We start from the raw sequence: 17842 nt of genomic DNA, 5'->3' as shown, positions 1-17842 counted from the left end.
CATAACTGGATTTACTGCTCATAACTTTACTTAGTGCTCATAACTGTACTTACTGCTCATAACTTTACTTAGTGGTCATAACTTTACTTAGTGCTCATAACTTTACTGAGTGCTCATAACTTTACTTACTGCTCATAACTTTACTTACTGCTCATAACTTTACTTACTGCTCATAACTTTACTTAGTGCTCATAACTTTACTTTGTTCTCATAACTTTACTTTGTTCTCATAACTGGATTTACTGCTCATAACTTTACTTAGTGCTCATAACTTTACTTAGTGCTCATAACTTTACTTAGTGCTCATAACTGGATTTACTGCTCATGACTTTACTTACTGCTCATAACTTTACTTAGTGGTGTCCAACCAGGAAGGGTTTTACAGGTTGATGGAAAATAAAACAACAGTGCTTCTCTGGTGGAAGTGATGATGTGGAGGTGATGATGATGATGATGATGATGATGATGATGATGATGATGATGATGATGATGATCTGGAGGAGGCGACAGGAAACCAGCCCTGCTTCGTGTTCCATAGCAGGCATTTTAATTACATTTTCATACGCTGTGAATCTGTCTTTATCCTCGCTCTCTCAGGAACATGGACACTGTGCAGACTTCCATCCCAGTGGAGCCGTTGTTGCCATAGGAACGCACTCAGGAAAGTAGGTGCCATCCATGTTAAGATCTATATCACTCATATCTACACTGCTCAGATATACTGTATATACACTGATCAGCCACAACATTAAAACCAGTGACAGGTGAAGTGAATAACATTGATATATATATATATTTATATATATATATATATTTATATATACTGTCATATATGTATGTATGTATATGTATGTATATATATAGTGTTATATATAAATGAGGCAGCAGGTGAAGAGTTGATGTTGATGTTGAAGCAGCGTAAGGATCTGAGCCACTTTGACAAGGAGCACATTGTGATGCTGGACGACTGGGTCAGAGCATCTCCACAAGCACAGGTCTTGTGGGCTGTTCCCACTGTGCAGTGGTTACTACCAAAAGTGTCCAAGGAAGGACGACCAGTGAACCGGCGACAGGGTCATGGGGCCCAAGGCTCATTGATGCACGTGGGGAGTGAAGTCTAGTCCGTCTGGTTGGATCCCACAGAAGAACTACTGCAGCACAAAGTGTTGAAACAGTGAATGTTGCTGTGATAGAAAGGTGTAGAACACACAGTGCATGGCAGCTTGCTGCGTATGGGAGCTCACAGTGTCCATGCTGACCCCTGTCCACCCCTGAAAGCACCTACAATGGACACGTGAGCGCCTCAACTGGACCACGAAGCAATGAAAGAAGGTGGAGGTCTGATATATCACGTTTTCTTCTACATCGTGCGGATGGGCGGGGTCAGGGTGCGATCTGATGGAGCATCTGTGGGATGTGCTGGAACAACAAGCCTGATCCATGGGGGACCCACCTCCAACTTCCAGGACTTTAAGGATCTGCTGCTAACGTCTTGGTGCCAGATACCACAGGACACCTTCAGAGTCTGGTGGAGTCCATGCCTCCACCTCACAGCTGTTTTGTGGACACGAGGGGGAGCTACACAATATTAGTGGTTATTAGTGGTGCTTTTAATGTTGTGGCTGATTTTTATATATATATATACACACACACACACACACACACATATGCTGTACTTGATATACTACTAGATTCTATGGGATCCAGATCTGTGTGGTGTACGTCTACATTAGTACATCCCGTCCCACCCCCCTGTGCTCCTCAGGTGGTACGTTCTGGACGCCGACTCCACTGACCTGGTGGCGATCCACACTGACGGCAACGAGCAGCTGTCCGTCATGCGCTTCTCCGTAGGTGGGTGGAGCCTCAGCGGTGACGATCGCAGGAAATAGAAACCACGAAAATACACAAAAATAGTTTTTGACTAAAATTCTGATTTTACTTGTTTAATATTAGTACACGTTAGAGATTCAGGTGAAGTGACGTTGGGTTCATGTAGTCGTTTCAATTCTCTAGTTATATAAGGAATTAGCAGATATGATAATACCCTAATTTATATACCGTATTTTCCGGACTATAGAGCGCACCTGTATATAAGCCGCATCCGCTCTATTTAAAAAAAAAGATATACAAGCCGCACCGGGCTATAAGCCGCAGATATCTATGTTGAAAAATTAGATATTTACTGCATGTACAGAACGATTTTGAACTGTAAATGTACATGTATGTACCTGAACACATTCTTTCCGAACAGTGCCTTTTAACACGGCAGCAACTTTGCTGATTAAAACGGAACAGAACCAAGAGAAAAAAAACGGCATTTATTTACCTTCATTTCTCCTGTGTTTGAAACCACAAGTCACTTTAATCATCTTCGCTGAAACCCATGAAGTCGTCTTCTTCGTGTCGGAGTTGAACAGCGTCAGAAGCGCTTCGTCACATCTGTCTCCATCAGTCTCGCTCTCCGTGTCACTGTCATCCTCCGGTGAAGTTGACTCTGAAGGTGCGCCGCTCTCTTCGCGTAGCAGTCCAGCCTTTCGGAACCCGTTGGTGATGGTGGATTTTTTCACAGCGCTCCACGCTGTTAGTGTCCACTGACAGACATCAGAAAAAGATGCTTTTCGCATGCGGCCAGTTTTTGTAAATGACTTCTCACCACTTGTCATCCAAGCCTCCCACTCAACCCGGAGTGCAGCTTTAAATGCCCGATTCACACTGATGTCGATGGCCTCAACTTTAAACTTGCATCATACGAACTTCTTCGTGTGGGTTCCATGATGAAGGGGCGAGGATTTGAAAATAATTACCAGTTGGTAATTTATCGTCCGCGTTCTATCTGCTAAAGAAAAAGTAGCGTATTCTTCTTTGCATTGAATTTTCGTCTATCTTATTTTTGATTCTAATTCCGGTTAGAGCGCCCCTAGCGGTGGAAGAAAAATCCACAGAATAGCCGCACCTTTGTATAAGCCGCATGGTTCAAAACCTAGGAAAAAAGTAGCGGTTTATAGTCCGGAAAATACGGTAATTACTGCAGATATTATAACATTATTACTGTGTTACATAAATATACAGATTCTGCAGCAAAATATTAATATTATATTAATACTTAATACAGCTACTCCTCACTTAACCACCTACCTGTTTTACCACCGTTCAAGACTTACGACCAGTTCTCTGACCAGTCTGTATTGTACACTGTGTACAATACCAAGCATCTCATCTAATCACCCTTTATATACTATATACACTATATATACTATATATACCATATACACTTTATATACTATATACACTATATATACTATATATACCATATACACTTTATATACTATATACACTATATACACTGTATATATACTATATATACTATATACACTATATATACAATATACACTATATATACTATATATACCATATACACTTTATATACTATATACACTATATACACTGTATATATACTATATATACTATATACACTATATATACTATATACACTGTATATATACTATATACACTATATACACTATATATACTATATACACTATATACACTGTATATATACTATATACACTAAATATACTATATTCACTGTATATATACTATATTTACTGTATATATACTATATATATATATATATACTATATTCACTGTATATATACTATATATATATACTATATAGACTATATAAATATACTCTGTTCAAAATAAAAAGTGAGGGTGTTTGTTCATTGAAGATCTGTCTGTCCCTGTCTCTCTACTTGTCTGTCTCCCTCTCTCCATGTCTCTCTCTCTGTGTGTCTGCAGATGGCTCCCTGCTGGCCGTCGGGTCACATGACAACTTTATTTACCTCTACACGGTGGCAGAGAAGGGACGCAAGTACACCAGATATGGGAAGTGCACGGTGAGTGTGCACTCGGGTGTGTGTGTGTGTGTGTGTGTGTGTGTGTGTGTGTGTGTGTCCAGTAGTGTATTTTATCACTGTTTGATCTCCTGTTCCATCTAATTTAACATTTAGTCTTTTGAACAACATATCACCACAGTTATGGATTTAAAGTATGAAAAGATGTACTGTAGTACTTTTATAGTACTTTAATACTATAATACTTTATTAATCCCCAGGGAGTGAAATTTGGGTTTGTACAGTACTCGAAAATGACACTGAATTCACAAAATATACAAAACAAAATAAAAAATAAGTAATACATCTCACAAAATATACAGTTTGGATTTACAATTAAATGAAAATAGAATACAAATATAAAATATTGAAAAGAGAATAATACAGTACATAAAAATAAAAATATATCTTTTTACATTTTAGTATTTTATTAGTACTTTTGTCTGGTCCTCCTCAGGGACATTCCAGCTACATCACCCACCTGGACTGGTCCCCAGACAACAGCTTCATCATGTCCAACTCTGGGGACTACGAGATCCTCTACTGTGAGTGGAGGCCGACCCCGCCACCAACTGTACCAACAGCACGCACAACGCAAACAGTTCCATCTCACGTTTAAAATATGGGATTATTATTATTATTATTTAATTTTTTAACAAAATAATCTCACGGATTTCCACTTTAATCTGACCTCTGACCCCAGGGGACATTCCAAACGGCTGCAAGCTGATCAGGAACCGCTCCGAGTGCAAGGACATCGACTGGGCCACGTACACCTGTGTGCTGGGATACCACGTGTTCGGTGTGTGTGTGTGTGTGTGTGTGTGTTGTGAGTGTAGAGGTAGCTGTTCATTACTTTCAGTACTTTTATTTCTCTTTAAAGTTAAAGATATCTAAATATTTAATATGGAATAAATCTGTTATCTGACATCTTTGTTATATTTAATTTAGTTTTATATTCTGAAGATGATTCATTTAACACTAATTCCAAGATGAATGTACCGGCCAAACTGAACAATATGTTACAAACATTCATTAGATACTAAACTCTTTGTGTGTGTGTGTGTGTGTGTGTGTGTGTGTGTGTGTGTGTGTGTGTGTGTGTGTGTGTGTGTGTGTGTGTGTGTGTGTGCGTGCGTGCGTGCGTGCGTGCGTGCGTGCGTGCGTGCGTGCGTGCGTGCGTGCGTGCGCAGGCGTGTGGCCAGAGGGCTCTGACGGCACCGACATCAACGCTCTGATCCGGTCCCACAACAGGAAGGTGATCGCTCTCGCCGACGACTTCTGCAAAGTTCACCTGTTCGCGTACCCCTGCTCCAGAGCCAAGGTGTGCCCACTTCCTCTTCCTGTTCTGTGCACCTTTCATTTCCTGTTCCGACACATCCAAAATTTTAACAACCTCTTGGCCGCCATCTTGGCCCTGCTCCAGGACATTTTTATGCAGAATAATGTTTAATTATTATTATTATTATTTATGATTATTATTATTTTTTTCTTGTTGTTGTTTTTATTATTATTTATTATTATTATTATTTTTATTATTATTATTATTGATCAGGCTGAGCTGGATCCTGGTTCTGATGCTTTGTGGTTCTGTCGCAGGCTCCCAGCCACAAGTACAGCGCCCACAGCAGTCATGTGACCAACGTGAGCTTCCTGTACAGCGACAGCCACCTGGTCTCCACGGGGGGCAAGGACACCAGCATCATGCAGTGGCGTCTGGTGGAGAAGACGCCCTCGCTCGTCCCCAGCGACTCCTCCCTCTCCCTGGGGGAGGGGCTTCTGCATGGCTCCGCGCCCCGGAGGCTGGACTCCATCTTGTCGGTGCCGTCGCCGCCGCCGCCCAGCTCCGCCCCTCCCCCCCCCGCCGCCGTCACTAACGGGACGCAGGAGAGCTCGCCCGAAAGCCCGCCCCCGTCCCGGCTGACCCCGCCTCCTTCCGAGCTGACCCCGCCTCCCTCTGACAGCACGGTGAGCCCCAAAGACAGCCTGGACCCCAGCGACGACACGGCCACGCCCAGCGACGAGGGCATGCCGCCGTTCAGCCCCGCCTCCTAGAGAGGGAGAGGGAGGGAGGGAGGGAGAGAGGGAGGGAGGGAGGGAGGGAGAGAGAGAGAGAGAGAGAGAGAGAGAGAGAGAGAGAGAGAGAGAGAGAGAGAGAGAGAGAGAGAGAGAGAGAGAGAGAGAGGAGAGAGAGAGAGAGAGAGAGAGAGAGAGAGAGAGAGAGAGAGAGAGAGAGAGAGAGAGAGAGAGAGAGAGAGAGAGAGAGAGAGAGAGGTGTGTTTTTCTGCCCATCAGCGCCCTCTAGTGGTTAAATAAAGTATAACTTCAAATGTGACGGCTCCTCTGAAGCCATGAAGTGTGTGTGTGTGTGTGTGTGTGTGTGTGTGTGTGTGTGTGTGTGTGTGCGTCCATCCATCCAGTGGAGGATGATGCTAATCCCCCTAATGCAAATACACACAAAAACAAAATGTTTTTTGGTTACATCCACGATGGCGTCTCTCAAAGTTATTCTAACCAGGAAAACTCACATCATGGGTCTACACACCAGATACCTCCAACACACACACACACACACACATCAGAGTGTGTTTGTGTGTGTGTGTGTGTGTGTGTGTGTGTGTGTGTGTGTGTGTTTGTGTGTGTGTGTGTGTGTGTGTGTGTGTGTGTGTGTGTGGACGTCCAGTACAGTGATTATCGTATTATATCACAATAATCACAGGGAAATTCATCCAAAACCAAAAGTTGCTCTGACATTTTAGTTTAGTCCTTGATGTTTGTGTTTCCTTCATTTAGAAACAAAATAGTGAATCAGGATACGATGCTCCCTCCACCCTCCACCCTCCCCCCACCACGCCCCCTCTGAGGCCGTGGCCGCTTCATCTAAACTGACTCTTTATTCCCAAAGCCCCAGGGAGCAGAGGCAGGAGGAGGGGCAGGGGCAGAGGAGGGCGTGGCCCAGGGACGACTGCGTCAGGTCGCTCTTTCCTTTTCTGTTTCTCTTGTGTAGTTTTTGGGTTGAGACGTGACGTAGAACCCAGAGTGTAATGGTGGACGTAGGGAAAATCCAGGTTGAGAAAGTAAAGTTCTCCTCTGGGATTTGGAGTCAACATGGAGCTAAAACGTGGAACCAGGATTTTTACCTGGAGTCATCCACCGACCCCGGGGATAAGGGTGGATGTGCGGTTGGTGTTCAGGTTGGATCTGAGGCCGGGTGATATAGTAGACTTTGTTATCACTGTAACAACAGACGATACACACCATAATATATTTAAAATCCTGCGTCGAAGGGATGCTCCAGTCCTGCATGCTAACTGGGTTAGCGCAAATGCATGTCTGTAGATGGGATCAGCTAGCCTAGCTCCTGGAAAATTAGGGAAATACACCCTCCAGCGCCTCAAAAGCTTTCAGCGGCGCTTCATCACATTGAACTTTATGGTGTAAAGCATGATATCAGGACTCAGGTGGTGATTTTAGGTCACATCTGTGACATCTGTCTATGATGATGTCACATGAAGACACTAAACAATAACATCACATCTGCGTCTGAACGCGTCTGTTCTCCTTCGAGCCATTTGTTACGTTACTTTACGATGTCATTTCATCCGTACTGTACCTGGTGACTAGTTGTTGTTTGTGTAGTTGTTTTTGGCGGTGTGTGTGTGTGTGTGTGTGTTTGTTCGTGTGCGTGTGTTCGCGTGTGTGTGTGTGTGTGTGTGTGTGTGTGTGTGTGTGTGTGTGTTCGCGTGTGTGTGTGTGTGTGTGTGTGTGTGTGTGTGTGTGTGTGTGTGTGTTCGTTCGTGTGCGTGTGTTCGCGTGTGTGTGTGTGTGTGTGCGTGCGTACGGTGGTTCTTCAGAATGTCGTCCAATCAGAGCGCAGCCTTCCAGAGAATGTTCCAGACGTTCTGTATATAATGGATCCCTGTTTGTATATTTGCTCTCAGCGGTCGCTGTGGCTCAGATCCACCACTGGGGGGCGTCGCTCCATCTGCCCCCGCTCACTCTGCTTGGAATAACCTGCCTTGCAAGGCCAGGAGATGTCAGGGCTGATGGTGATTTGGGAATTTTAGGGGGCGGGAAGGGATGTGGGGGGCGGGGCGGGGGGGGGGGGGGCTTCTATTGAAGAGGGGGGACAGGGGGAGGGGCGATGTTTTGTATAATCAACCTGTCTTTCCATCTCTTCTTCATCCATCTCTGTCTGAGTTGTGTTTTGTTGTTGAAGGACTTTGTACCAAATTCAGGTTTAAAGCTCGGGGGGGTGGGGGGGGTCATGGGGGGCGGGGTCTGGTGTTATTTTGTTTTTTTAAACGTCCGGTAACAACATTGAAAGCCAAGATGATGATGATGATGATGATGATGATGATGATGATGATGACCGATATAAGGATAAATGTTCGCGTGATCATGTGTTTTGAGCCAATCATATCTCTCATGCATTCCTGTCTGAAGGCAGAAACAGTACTGAAGATTTAAGAAAATGCAAATAAACAATTTTAAAAGGACAAACGTCGGAGTGTTTGTTTTTCATCCACAGAATGTTCAGACTCTATATACTGTGTGTGCGTGTGTGTGTATATATATATATTTATATATATATATATATATATCTCGTTGCTGCGTCTGAAATCACCTACGACACAAAACCTTTCAAACCCTTGAACGTTATGGACAAATGCACTGATCAATAATCCTGACACACACACACACACACACACACACACACATTGTTGCACAAGTTGTGCTGTTGCTTCATTGAATTTAGGTTGAGGTTGTGTGTGTGTGTGTGTGTGTGTGTGTGTGTGTTGAAGTTACATATTGACAGGAGGTCAAAACGTCTGATCTTGTATAAAACTTCACCTTTTGAAGAGAACATTCGGGTTTTTTTGTTTTTAACATTTCGACTCGATTTGAAATAATTGATTTACTGTAACAGTAGAACTATTGATTTAGGGAATTTATTTAAATACATTTAAAGCTTTTGTCCGTTGGTGAATTGTGTTCATCGAAGTTAATGGAAAGTCTCAGAATTTAAATATTAACTTTAATTTGCATCTTGGTTCTGATTTTGAAAAAGTTATTCTCTCATAAACAGGATATGAAGGCTTAAAGGGGGCGTGGCCTCTTTGAGTGACAGGTCTCTTGTTGGCGTTGGAGCAATGTGAGCGTTTTTTTCATTTATTTGCATAAATTCCACACATCATGACTGTGCTGGACGCGGCGTCTCAGGCGTTGCACAGATCAGTGGAGCAGCATTTCCATCCGTCGTTGCTGCAGAGATCCAGTCTGGCACAGCCCTTCTCCCCCGACTCTGCACGGCAACAAGGACAAACAGGGAGAGACTATAGACCTGGATTGATATGCATATACATACAAATATATGAATTGATATGCATATACATACAAATATATGAATTGATATGCATATACATACAAATATATGGATTGGTATGCATATACATACAAATATATGAATTGATATGCATATACATACAAATATATGAATTGATATGCATATACATACAAATATATGAATTTATATGCATATACATAAAAAGTTATAAATACCAATTATAACAAATTAATACAAATTAAAACGATACTGAATGTTCAAACTGATCTCGCTGCTCGTCTTTTGGATCTAAACTTTGACTTTTCTTTTGGTCGGACTGATCTGTGTGCGTTCCAAAACTTCACTTATGCAAAACACACACACACGCACACACGCACACACATACACACACACTCCCTCACACACACACACACATACACACACACTCACTCACTCACACTCACTCACACATACACACATACATGCTCAAACAAGTCAGAAAAGCTTGAAAAACAGTCTCCAGTCTCGTTTCTTCTTATTCTCTGTTCAGATGATGAGCGGGTCTTGAAACGACAGTTAGTTCCATGTTGTGGATTATAAAGCCACAACATTATTCATGTAACTTTACTTTATCTCATGTAACTGAAGCTCAAATAGAACTGAAACTGTTTTTTTTTTCATTTGAATATTTATCAATTTTCTTTCTAAAGACATTTTCACTCCATGAGCAGAAAACTGTGCTGGATCCAAGTGTTTTTACTGAACATGTTACATTATAATTAAAACATCATCATTATGACATAATCATTATAAAATCATCATTATAACATTATAACAATCAGGGTGGAGCTCTCACCCCGGGTGTAGCAGGCCTGCTCCGTCTTGCTGCTGCAGAACAGGACCTGGTTCCTCACCATCAGGTGATCTTCACCATAACATCTGATGTTAAACTCAGCTGCAAATTAAAAACACACAAACCCGTCACTGTGTGTGTGTGTGTGTGTGTGTGTGTGTGTGTGTGTGTGTGTGTGTGTGTGTGTGTGTGTGTGTGTGTGTGTGTGTGTGTACCCAGGCAGAGCGGCAGCAGCACAGCGAGCAGCAAACAGATCTTCATTTTTCCAACACTGAGCGATAAACGACTGAACAGGGCCTTTTAAACACACACACACACACACACACACACACACACACACACACACACACACACACACACACACACACACACACACACACAACCTGAACCTAAATTCAATGAAGCACAGAACAACTTATGCAACACTGTGTGTGTGTGTGTGACAAACAGAGTCAAAGACCTTTTACTTGCCCCCATTTGTCCCCGAGTCGTCATGGCGACCGGCTCTCTCCCTCCAGACCTTCTCTCTATTTATCTGTAGTTTTGTGCTTCTGTTTGGTGAAAACATGGAGTGATTTTACTTTTTAATGAAGCTTTGACTCATTTTTGTCCCGTTGTTTCCAGGGAGTCTGAGTTCAATTGAATGGAGTTTTTTTTTCGACAAATTGTAACAAAATTGAGACACAACCACAGAGAACATTTACATCGAGTGCGTAATCGCATCAGACTGGAGGCTCCGCCCCCTGGTGGCCGCGGAATGAGCTGCATCAGGGAAAAGTGCAGACGACGCAGCGCGTCGCCACACCGTGTCACCGCATCACCGCACCGTGTCACCGCATCACCGCACCGTGTCACTGCACCATGTCACCGCATCACCGCACCGTGTCGTTGCACCGTGTCACCGCATGGTGTCACTGCACCGTGTCACCGCACCGCATCGCCACACCACAGCGCATTTCTGCACCACATCGTGTCGCCGCACCGGAGCGCGTCGCCGCACTGTGTCACCGCATCGCTGCACCACACCGCAGTGCCTCGACGCACCACACCGCAGCTGTGCACTGCAGCTGTGCACTGCAGCTGTGCACTGCAGCGTGTAGGCGCACCGCATCGCCGCAGCATGTTTGCGCACCACAGCGCATTTCTGCACCACATCATGTCGCCGCACCGGAGCGCGTCGCCGCACCGTGTCACCGCATCGCCGCACCCTGTCACCGCATCGCCGCACCACACCGCAGCGCGGCGACGCACCGCACCGCAGCTGTGCACCGCAGCTGTGCACCGCAGCTGTGCACCGCAGCTGTGCACCGCAGCATTTCGGCGCACCGCATCACCGCATCGCCGCAGCGTGTTTGCGCACCACAGCGCATTTCTGCACCACATTGTGCCGCCGCACCGGAGCGCGTCGCCGCACCGTGTCACCACATCGCCGCACCACAACGCAGCGTGCCGACGCACCACACCGCAGCTGTGCACCGCAGCTGTGCACCGCAGCTGTGCACCGCAGCTGTGCACCGCAGCTGTGCACCGCAGCTGTGCACCGCAGCGTGTCGGCGCACCACATTGCCGCACCACACTTCAGTGTGTTTGCACACCACAGCGCATTTCTGCACCACATCGTGTCGCCGCACCGGAGCGCGTCGCCACACCATGTCACCGCATCGCCGCACCACACCGCAGCTGTGCACCGCAGCTGTGCACCGCAGCTGTGCACCGCAGCGTGTCGGCGCACCGCATCGGTGCACAGAATCGCCGCAGCGTGTTTGCGCACCACAGCGCATTTCTGCACCACATCGTGTCGCCGCACCGGAGCGCATCGCCGCACCGTGTCACCGCATCACATTACCACACCGCATTGGTCGACGCACCACACCGCAGCTGTGCACCGCAGCTGTGCACCGCAGCTGTGCACCGCAGCTGTGCACCGCAGCTGTGCACCGCAGCGTGTCGGCGCACCGCATCACCGCATCGCCGCAGCGTGTTTGCGCACCACAGCGCATTTCTGCACCACATCGTGTCGCCGCACCGGAGCGCGTCGCCGCACCGTGTCACCACACCGCAGTGTGCCGACGCACCACACCGCAGCTGTGCACCGCAGCTGTGCACCGCAGCTGTGCACCGCAGCGTGTCGGCGCACCACATCGCCGCACCACACTTCAGCGTGTTTGCGCACCACAGCGCATTTCTGCACCACATCGTGTCGCCGCACCGGAGCGCGTCGCCACACCGTGTCACCGCATCGCCGCACCACACCGCAGCTGTGCACCGCAGCGTGTCGGTGCACCGCATCGCCGCACCGTTTCACCGCATCACCGCAGCGTGTAACCGCAGCGTGTAACCGCATCACTACATTGCGTACCACCCTGTCACCGCAGCTCGTTTCCGCACCGCAACGCGTTGCCGCACTGCACCGTGTCATCCCACCGTGTCACCGCACCGTGTCACCACACCACATCGCCGCACTACACCGCAGCGCGTCGCCGCACCGTGTCACCACATCACCGCACCGGTGTTTTTTCAAGTTCCTGTGAATGTATTTGCATTACATGCAATGCATCACTTCTGAAATTAATACGTTTTCTGAGTTTCCCATGAACGCATCATGGCTTCCTGCTTGTATCTAAAGTGTGTGTAAACAAACATGGATGGATTCATTATGCATAGTTGTACCTTTGTGCTTATTTTGGTGAGTAGCTTCAAAGTTGTGTAAAACAGACAAGTACAGGAAAAATAATCAATGCTTTTTTTGTTTATTATACTTATTTAAAAATCGGGACAAATGGGCTGCATCACTGCTGAGCCTGATGTGGTCAAAAAAGTCAAATAATGACAGATTCCATCACTGTCACAAATCAGCAAATCAATCAATAAATGAACATGAACACAATCAAGTCGTTCAGTCGTTGCGTCGCAAGTCAAGAGTCTTTAACGTCCAAGTCCAAGTCATCAGTGTCCGCATCTGTTATTATTATGATTATTATTATTATGATTGTTATTATAATACAAAAATGTTCAGTGGGAGAATGTTTTTATTTGTATTATTTATTGATGGAAACCAAATTGAACTTGTACTTATACAGGTTCTATATAAGTACGGTAGTTAAGGATATTTTATTAAATCAATTTAGAAAAGAAAACATTTCTCAAAAGTTTTCTTAAGTACAACTGACTCAGTAAATTCACCTTTCCATATTTATATCTGCTATCTGCTATGTCTGCTAAATGACTAAATGTAAATGTTATATATATTGAATACTTATATTTACGTAGACAATCCCATATTAAAGAATCCAACATCAACTTATAGTGCAAAGTATGTGACAAATTCAAATTAATTCATGTTTCAGGGGGAATATGTAAAAAAAAAAAAAAAAAGACACCAAATTTAGATATGATATGATATATCACATCTTAATAACACCTTAATACCACCTTAATACCACCTTAATAACACCTTAATACCACCTTAATCACATCTTAATAACACCTTAATACCACCTTAATAACACCTTAATACCACCTTAATCCTTGTTCAATGAAAATATAAAGTATAAACCTTCCGTTCTCTACTCTGGTTCGTGCTCCCGCTTGACCCCAGCGACCTGGAGGGGGAGGAGCCTCAGCGGCGCTCCCTTCCTCTCCCCGTGGACCCCGCAGGGGGAGAACAGGGGCCTCATGGGGCCCTGCAGGGACCATGTGAATTCGAACAGCAGGGTCTGGTCGTCGGGGTTGTAGAACTGGACCCGCTGCTCCTCGCAGTCCAGACGGACCTGCACCCTCCTGGGCTTACTTAGCGGCCACAGGGGGGTCCACGGCGCCGTGCACGCCCCCAGCTGCCCGTCCTCCTGCAGAGCTATCGCCAAGAACCCGTGGTCAGGGTCCAGCTCGGCGTCGGGGGTCCCGAGCCTGCAGCCTTCCCGGGCCACGCCCAGAGCCCAGCTGCCCCGTCCACCCATCTCCACCTCCCAGGCGTGTTGCCCGGAGGTGAAGGTCTGGGCCCCCAAGACGCAGCCGGTGTTGGTGAAACGCTCCGGGTTGTTGGGGAACTGGGACTGGGAATCGCCATGGCAACTGACACTCAGCAGGTCGATGGAGACCGAGAGCCAGGGCGCCGCAGTGTTGGGGTCAAGGGTCACCAGAGCTTCGGGGAGCAGAAGAAAGGTCAGGACACAAGGGATGTATGCTAACCCTGTTAGCTCCATACATGGCTGCAGATGGGATCAGCTAGCCTAGCTCCTGTGAAATGATCCAAATACAGTGAATACAATGGTACTTGTGTCAGTTTTATAAGAAGCTCCAGAGTGATGGATCACTGTGCCATGATCTGGAAAAATACTTTATGGAACTATTTTAAAAAATGGTATGAAATTGAAGGCATTAGCCTCCATTAATGTATCTAACAAGCTCCTTTTCCTCATGGCGTCAAATCCGAGACAATAATAATAATTTGCTGAGGAACAGTCGTGATTTGATGACCCAAAATCTGGAAATGAGTTCAATATTTACCCTTTTAATTCAATGTCTACTTTTATTAGCCTATTCTAACCCTGTTCTAATGTATTTTATTCTTTTGTTTTATTATTCTACTTCATTTTGTTTTAATTAGTATCTGACGTCTTCTGTGTATGTAAAGCACTCTGAACGTGTAGGAAATGTACGAAAGGTGCCGTGCAAATAAAGGTTATTATTATTATTATTATTATTATTATTATTATTATAATTATTATTATTATTAGTAGTATTATTATTATAATTATTGTTGTTGTAATAATTAATAATCATTGGAGTTGCAGCTGGTACCGTGTTCCAGGCTGTTGTGCATCTTCTCCCAGACACAGAACTTCAAGTTGCTCAGGTGTTTGGTGACGTCCAGCAAAGCTCCAGAGACGTCCTCCGGGTCGGAGAAGGGGCAGTGGGCTCTGCAGGAGGAGGGTTCACTGAAGTACATCTGTCTGTCTGTCCGTCTGTCCACCCGTCTGTTTGCTCATCTGTCTATCCCTCTGTCTCTTCATCTGTCTATTCGTCTGTCTATCCATCTATTTATCCGTCTGTCTATCCGTCTGTCTATCCGTCTGTCTATCCCTCTGTCTATCTGTCTGTCTATCCATATGTCTATCTGTCTGTCTATCTGTCTGTCTATCTGTCTGTCTATTTGTCTGTCTATCCATCTGTCTATCCGTCTGTCTAACTGTCTGTCTGTCTATACCTCTGTATATCGTCTGTCTATCTGTCTATCCGTCTGTCTATCCGTCTGTCTATCTTTCTGTCTATCCGTCTGTCCATCTTTCTGTCTATCACTCTGTCTATGTCTATCTATCCGTCTGTCCATCTGGCTGTCTATCTGTCTGTCTATCCGTCTGTCTATCTGTATGTCTATCTGTCTGTCTATCCCTATGTCTATCTGTCTGTCTATCTGTCTGTCTATCTGTCTGTCTATTTGTCTGTCTATCCATCTGTCTATCCGTCTGTCTAACTGTCTGTCTGTCTATACCTCTGTATATCGTCTGTCTATCTGTCTATCCGTCTGTCTATCCATCTGTCTATCTTTCTGTCTATCCGTCTGTCCATCTTTCTGTCTATCCGTCTGTCTATCCGTCTGTCTATCTGTATGTCTATCTGTATGTCTATCTGTCTGTCTATCTGTCTGTCTATCCCTCTGTCTGTCTATCTGTCTGTCTATCCCTCTGTCTATCTGTCTGTCTATCTGTCTAAGTGGAAATGTGACGTGGAGGTGACGCTGTGCATCTCTACTTTACCTTGCTTTGTTGACTTTGTACGTCTGCAAGGAAACAACATCATTTGTTATTCTTTCTGTTCTTTCTCACGGCAGCACCGTGAACAACCCAAAGCGTGTTCAGCCGCACGGGAATCAGTGCAATGCGCAACATTTATTCTTCTAAAAGAAAGAGAGACCTTGAGGAAGGCGGAGTCTGGACCCGCCAGCCCCTGCTCCAGGTCCCTGAGGAGGGCGCTGAGAGACGACACCTTCCTCTCCAGGTGTTGGCTCTTCTCCTCCATTATCAGTGACTTCACCTCCGCCTCCTCGCCGAGCGCCGACAGCCTGGCCGCCTCCTCCAGCCGCAGCAAGTGGTGCAGATCCACAAACGCCTGTTGGATCTGGTCCTTTGTCTGCGTCGCCTGCGTCTACACAGCAAGAGGTTTAAAAAGACCAACATTTCACTTGGCAGCGGGAGGAGCCCAGAGAGCCTTCGACCAAAGTACAGAGGCCCGGGACCCCCTGGAGGACGCGGCTCTGTGGTGTTCTCCCCAAAAAGGAAGGTACCTGGAGGTATCTCTTTGTTTTCTCACTTTCCTCCGCGGCCTTCTGAAAGTACTGCAGCTTGGATCTCAGGAGGGTTACCGCCGTCCTCATCTCCTGCTGTTGGGGCGACAGAGGCTTCAGTGAGGGTGAGGTTCCTCCGGTTTGCTGGAACAACTTCAACCGTTGGAAATGATAAATCCGTTCCCAAACGGTTGGAGGTCCAAACGCAGTCGCAACAGAAAGAGTGACATCCAGACTTTTACTGAAGATTCTGCGGCTTCACTTAACGCACAAGCCGTCGGAACGACAGACCCCGGCAGAACCCCAGACAGAACGATGACGGTTTGTAGGACCAGAGCTTCTCACCTTGCCGTCGGCGGCGGCCTCCTCTAGAGGGCAGAGCTGGTGCTTCCGGTGCTTCCTGGTGGTCTGGCAGACCACGCAGAGCAGCTCCTCGTCCTCCAGACAGTACAGCAGCAGCCTCTCCCCGTGCGTGCTGCACCTCGCCTCCTCCGCCTGGGCCTCTCCTTGTCCTCCGTCCGCACCCCTGCTCGCCTCCCGGTCTCCCCTGGCGGACTCCACGACGTTCCTGAGCACCAGGTTGGGGGTCGGTGCCTGGCGGGCCGAGCGGCGGCACAGGGGACACTGTCTCTTCGGCACCTTCCTCCAGTAGGTCTCCAGGCACAGTCTGCAGAAGCTGTGGCTGCAGCCCAGCATCAGCGGGTCGCTGTACAGTTCGCAGCACACGGCGCAGGACAGGTCGTTCTCAAATGCCCACTTGTCGCTCGTCATGTCGGCCGCAGCGTCAATCCGAGCCACGACTGGGACGCTGGAACATTTCACTTTCACTTTCTTAAAAAGGCAGACGTGGCAGGAGGAATGCAACCGAACGTGTCAAACCCAACGCCCCTTTAGAGCAGGAAGAAAAGACAAGTCGTTTGATCACACGTTAAAGCTGCTGCTTAAACAGATGTAAGCAGCAAGGGGAAGGTGAAAGAACTGTGTTAAAAAATAATGGTTATACACTACTCACAAAAAGTTTGGGATATTTGGCTTTAGGGTGAAATTTATGGAAAATGTAAAAAGTTCACGCTACAGTGATATTATATGATGAACGTAGGGCATTTAAGTAGAAGATGCAATGGTTATTTCCTCATCTCAAACAATTTATTGAAACAAAAGCCAACCACAGTGGTGGGTTTACCACAACAAAAAATGTCAATGTTTCAATAACTTGTCATGTGACCTTGAGCATCAGTTACAGCTTGACAACCACGTCTCATGCTGTTCACAAGTCGACTTATTGTCTGCTGAGGCCTGGCCCCCGACTCTTCTTGAAGGGGGCCCTCAGGTCATTGAGGTATTGGGGTACAGGGTGAAGAGCCTCTACACGGCCACTCAGCTGATCCCATAGGTTTTCTATGGGATTCAGGTCTGGAGAAAGTGCAGGCCACTCCATTTGAGGTGCCCCAGTCTCCAGCAGCCGTTCCCTAATGATGCCA

General features: G+C 46.3%; 2 protein-coding genes across 2 annotated transcripts in view; one reads left to right on the top strand and one right to left on the bottom strand.

The window, feature by feature from the left end:
- The window catches only part of eml4 (EMAP like 4), a gene marked incomplete at both ends in the record, with an annotated part of 45213 nt that extends 39259 nt beyond the window's left edge, over nt 1-5954 (top strand). The window contains 7 exons of the mRNA XM_080016486.1: nt 598-665; nt 1766-1854; nt 3805-3902; nt 4357-4444; nt 4603-4701; nt 5093-5223; nt 5499-5954. Coding sequence (XP_079872612.1) covers nt 598-665; nt 1766-1854; nt 3805-3902; nt 4357-4444; nt 4603-4701; nt 5093-5223; nt 5499-5954 — 1029 coding nt within the window. The remainder of the gene's footprint in view (nt 1-597; nt 666-1765; nt 1855-3804; nt 3903-4356; nt 4445-4602; nt 4702-5092; nt 5224-5498) is intronic.
- A 7690-nt stretch (nt 5955-13644) lies between these two features.
- LOC307242152 (E3 ubiquitin-protein ligase TRIM35-like) lies at nt 13645-17132 on the bottom strand (the record flags this gene model as incomplete). The annotated part of the gene is made up of 6 exons (XM_080016485.1): nt 13645-14219; nt 14879-14997; nt 15835-15857; nt 15992-16222; nt 16362-16457; nt 16707-17132. The coding sequence occupies 6 exons, from the start codon at nt 17130-17132 to the stop codon at nt 13645-13647; spliced, it is 1470 nt and encodes a 489-aa protein (XP_079872611.1).
- Nucleotides 17133-17842: the final 710 nt, after the last annotated feature.

Source organism: Zeus faber (assembly GCF_960531495.2).
Source record: "Zeus faber genome assembly, chromosome: 16".
NCBI classification, from domain to species: Eukaryota; Metazoa; Chordata; class Actinopteri; order Zeiformes; family Zeidae; genus Zeus; species Zeus faber.
Note: the sequence above shows the minus strand (reverse complement) of the source record. Positions and strands in the feature narration are given on the sequence as shown.